Source organism: Bison bison, unplaced genomic scaffold (assembly GCF_000754665.1).
Source record: "Bison bison bison isolate TAMUID 2011002044 unplaced genomic scaffold, Bison_UMD1.0 scf7180017864032, whole genome shotgun sequence".
Lineage (NCBI taxonomy): Eukaryota > Metazoa > Chordata > Mammalia > Artiodactyla > Bovidae > Bison > Bison bison.
Window position 1 is genome coordinate 3,013,340 of NW_011494604.1, and position 3,393 is coordinate 3,016,732.

The 3,393-nt window shown below is 43.0% G+C and overlaps 1 protein-coding gene across 1 annotated transcript in view; it reads right to left on the reverse strand.

Annotated features, from left to right (window-relative positions):
- MUC13 (mucin 13, cell surface associated) overlaps positions 1-3,393 on the reverse strand; it is a 28,120-nt gene that overhangs the window by 21,196 nt on the left and 3,531 nt on the right. The window contains exon 3 of the mRNA XM_010834411.1: positions 3,006-3,374. Coding sequence (XP_010832713.1) covers positions 3,006-3,374 — 369 coding nt within the window. The remainder of the gene's footprint in view (positions 1-3,005; positions 3,375-3,393) is intronic.

A 3,393-nucleotide genomic window follows, 5' to 3' on the forward strand; every position in this document is an offset into this window, starting at 1 on the left:
GCGATGGCACCCCACTCCAGTACTCTTGCCTGGAAACTCCCATGGACGGAGGGGCCTGGTAGGCTACAGTCCATGAGGTCATGAAGAGTCAGACATGACTGAGCGACTTCACTTTCACAGGTCACTTTCATGCATTGGAGAAGGAAATGGCAACCCACTCCAGTGTTCTTGCCTGGAGAATCCCAGGGACGGGGGAGCCTGGTGGGCTGCCATCTATGGGGTTGCACAGAGTTGGACACGACTGAAGTGACTTAGCAGCAGCAGCAGCAGCATAAACTTTAACCCCATTTAAGCTATTTTTTCTATAACTATGGGCCTAATTCACTTTTACTAAAAAATAAAATAGTGCTAGTGAGGAATTCTCATACTGGTGGGAATATAAATATAAAGCATAGCCATTTCAGAAGACAGGTTGGCAGTTTCTTACAAAACTAAATATATGACCCAGCAAGTGCAAGCTTTAGTATTTACCCAATATAAATGCTAAACATTCACTTAGTATTTACCAACCTTTTTCCACTCAAAACCCTGCAAATGAATACTTAGAGCAGTTTTATTCATAATTGCCAAAACTTGGAGGCAATCAAGATGTCCTTCAGTAGGTAAGTGAATAAACAAACTTGTACAGCCAGACAATGGAATATTATTCATGTTCAAGCCTTGACAATCAACATGGCGGAATCTTAAATGCATATTACTAAATGAAAGCAGCCTATCTGAAAAGGCTACATACTGTGTGATTCCAACAACATGACATTCGGAAAAAGGCAAAACTCTGGCAACAAAAGATCAGCAGTTGCCAAGGGTTAGCAGGGAAAGAGGGGTGAATAGGCAGAGTGCAGCAGATTGTTAGGAAGGTGAAAATGGTCTTTATGATGGACACATATCATTCCACATTTGTCCAAACCTATAGAATATACAACACCAAGAGTAAACCCTCAGTAAACTGGACTGTGACGTGTCAGTGTAGATTCATCAGCTGTCACAAATGTACCCTCTGATGAGGAATGTTGATAATAAGGGAGGCCGTGCAGGTATGGGGGCAGGGAAATATGGAAATCTCTCTACATTTCTCTCAATTTTGCTGTGAATCTAAAACATCTCTAAAAAATATATTCTATCTAAAAAGAATATTTTTAAGAGTAAAAGAAAAAAACAAAACAGGCTACCTGGACATAGGAGGCATAGGGCATGCAGTATCTCACAAACAATAAGGGCCAGCTCTCTAACAGGGTGTTAACCAATATTCTAAGTAAAGTCAATGGCTTTTCAACAAAGCCTTAACCACATTGCAAGGATGATTTGGAAAAGCCTAGGGAAGAAGTCGAGTGCAGCACCATTTTGGATATACTGGTCAGATAACTCCCAGTGTGGCTTTCTCCTTGGCAATAAAGGACAGACTCGGTAGCATTTCTGTGTGCCAGGAATAAAGTCACAGGATGTTACAGTGGGAAAAGGATTTTGTGACTATTTAGTTCAATCATCTCTTATTACAGGTGAGTATGTTGAAGCCAAAAGAGAATTGGTTTGGCCCACACCTCACAGTTAGTATAGGGCCAGAACACAAGAAGGCTGCCTTACTCTGACGGAGGGTCTATTGCTGCTGCTGCTGCTAAGTCGCTTCAGTCGTGTCCGACTCTGTGTGACCCCATAGAAGCCCACCAGGCTCCCCCATCCCTAGGATTCTCCAGGCAAGAACACTGGAGTGGGTTGCCATTTCCTTCTCCAGTGCATGAAAGTGAAAAGTGAAAGTGAAGTCGCTCAGTCGTGTCTGACTCTTAGCAACCCCACGGACTGCAGCCTACCAGGCTCCTCCGTCCATGGGATTTTCCAGGCAAGAGTACTGGAGTGGGGTGCCATTGCCTTCTCCGGACAGAGGGTCTAGGGAAGCAGAAATGGCATGGAAAAGCTCCCTTTCCTGACTACAGGAGAACTGATTGTGTAGCTGTTCCAAACATGAAAGAAGATTGGGAAGCAGGTTTCAGTGCACCCTCTGGCTCCATTTCCTTAATCATTTATTTCTTAGATCTACCAAACATTACTGAGGAAGCCAAAAGAATAATGTATAGGAAGATATCAACTTGCTCTTTGACCCTGGGCAAGTGGCTGTCCTTACTGAGCCTCAGTCTCCCTAAACCCTAAACAGGGTTTATCTAGATCCTTTAAACATAGGTTACAAGACTCTTTTAGACCAGGGGTTGGAAAACTATGACTCATAAGCCAATTCTTGCCAGTCCTCCTCTGTTTTTGTAAACTAAGTTTTATCAGTACACAATCAGCACATTCATGTGTCCATGGCTACTTTGATGTTAATATGGCTGAGTGGGGTAGTTGTTTAACAGATCTTATTATGGCCCACAAAACCTAAAATATTTATTAGTTTGCCTTCACTGGTAAAGTTTACTGACCTCTATTCTATACCAAACTTTGGCAAGAAGTTTGGCAAAGAAGCAAGTGTTTCCTGTCTCAATAACTTAGGTGGGAGGTCAATTTTCATCTCTTAAACAGTATCCCTAAACATCCGTCCTTTGGACCATGGCTCTGGTAATATCACCTGTTTTCAATAACATTTGATGAAGAATCAGGGTAGAATTGGCTCCTTTCTTCAGTAGACCGAGGATCTAGTAGTGGGGCTAGAGATCTCATCAGTGCTTATTAGCACCTGACCTCAGAGAAAAGAAACTATTTCCAAAAATCTCCTAGGGAGAGGGAAACTGCAAAAGTAGCTTTCACAAAGTCCAAGTTTAAAAAATTTTCCACATCTGGCAAGTAGCTTGAGGAAAGAATAGAATGGAACTGCAGGTAATCTTTTAGCATCTCTGCCATCACTATTAGCCTGTGTGACCCAGACTTTTTAATTCCAGGGTTTTATATCCAAGGACACCTTCAGTTCAGTTCAGTCGCTCAGTCATACACACTTCCCTTCTCTGGCAGAACGCACATACTTACCATCCTTCACAATACTGTGACTCCTTAGGGAGGAGATTTGAGGGACTTGCTCTTACCTGGAGTATGTATGGTAGAAGTAGACATATTCGAGGCGTTAGCAGGAATTGTACTACCTGCGGGAGAAGTAGGTGTACTTGTAGCAGTGTTAGGAGTTGTATTTTCTGTGGTAGAAGTAGGTGTACTTGTGACGGTAGAGGTTGTAGTAGCTGTGTTAGATGTACTTGTGACGGTAGGGGTTGTAGTAGCTGTGTTAGAAGCAGGTGTACTTGTGACGGTAGGGGTGGTAGTAGCTGTGGTAGAAGCAGGTGTACTTGTGACGGTAGGGGTTGTAGTAGCTGTGTTAGAAGTAAGTGTACTTGTGACGGTAGGGGTTGTAGTAGCTGTGGTAGAAGTAGGTGTACTTGTGACGGTAGAAGTTGTAGTAGCTGTGTTAGAAGCAGGTGT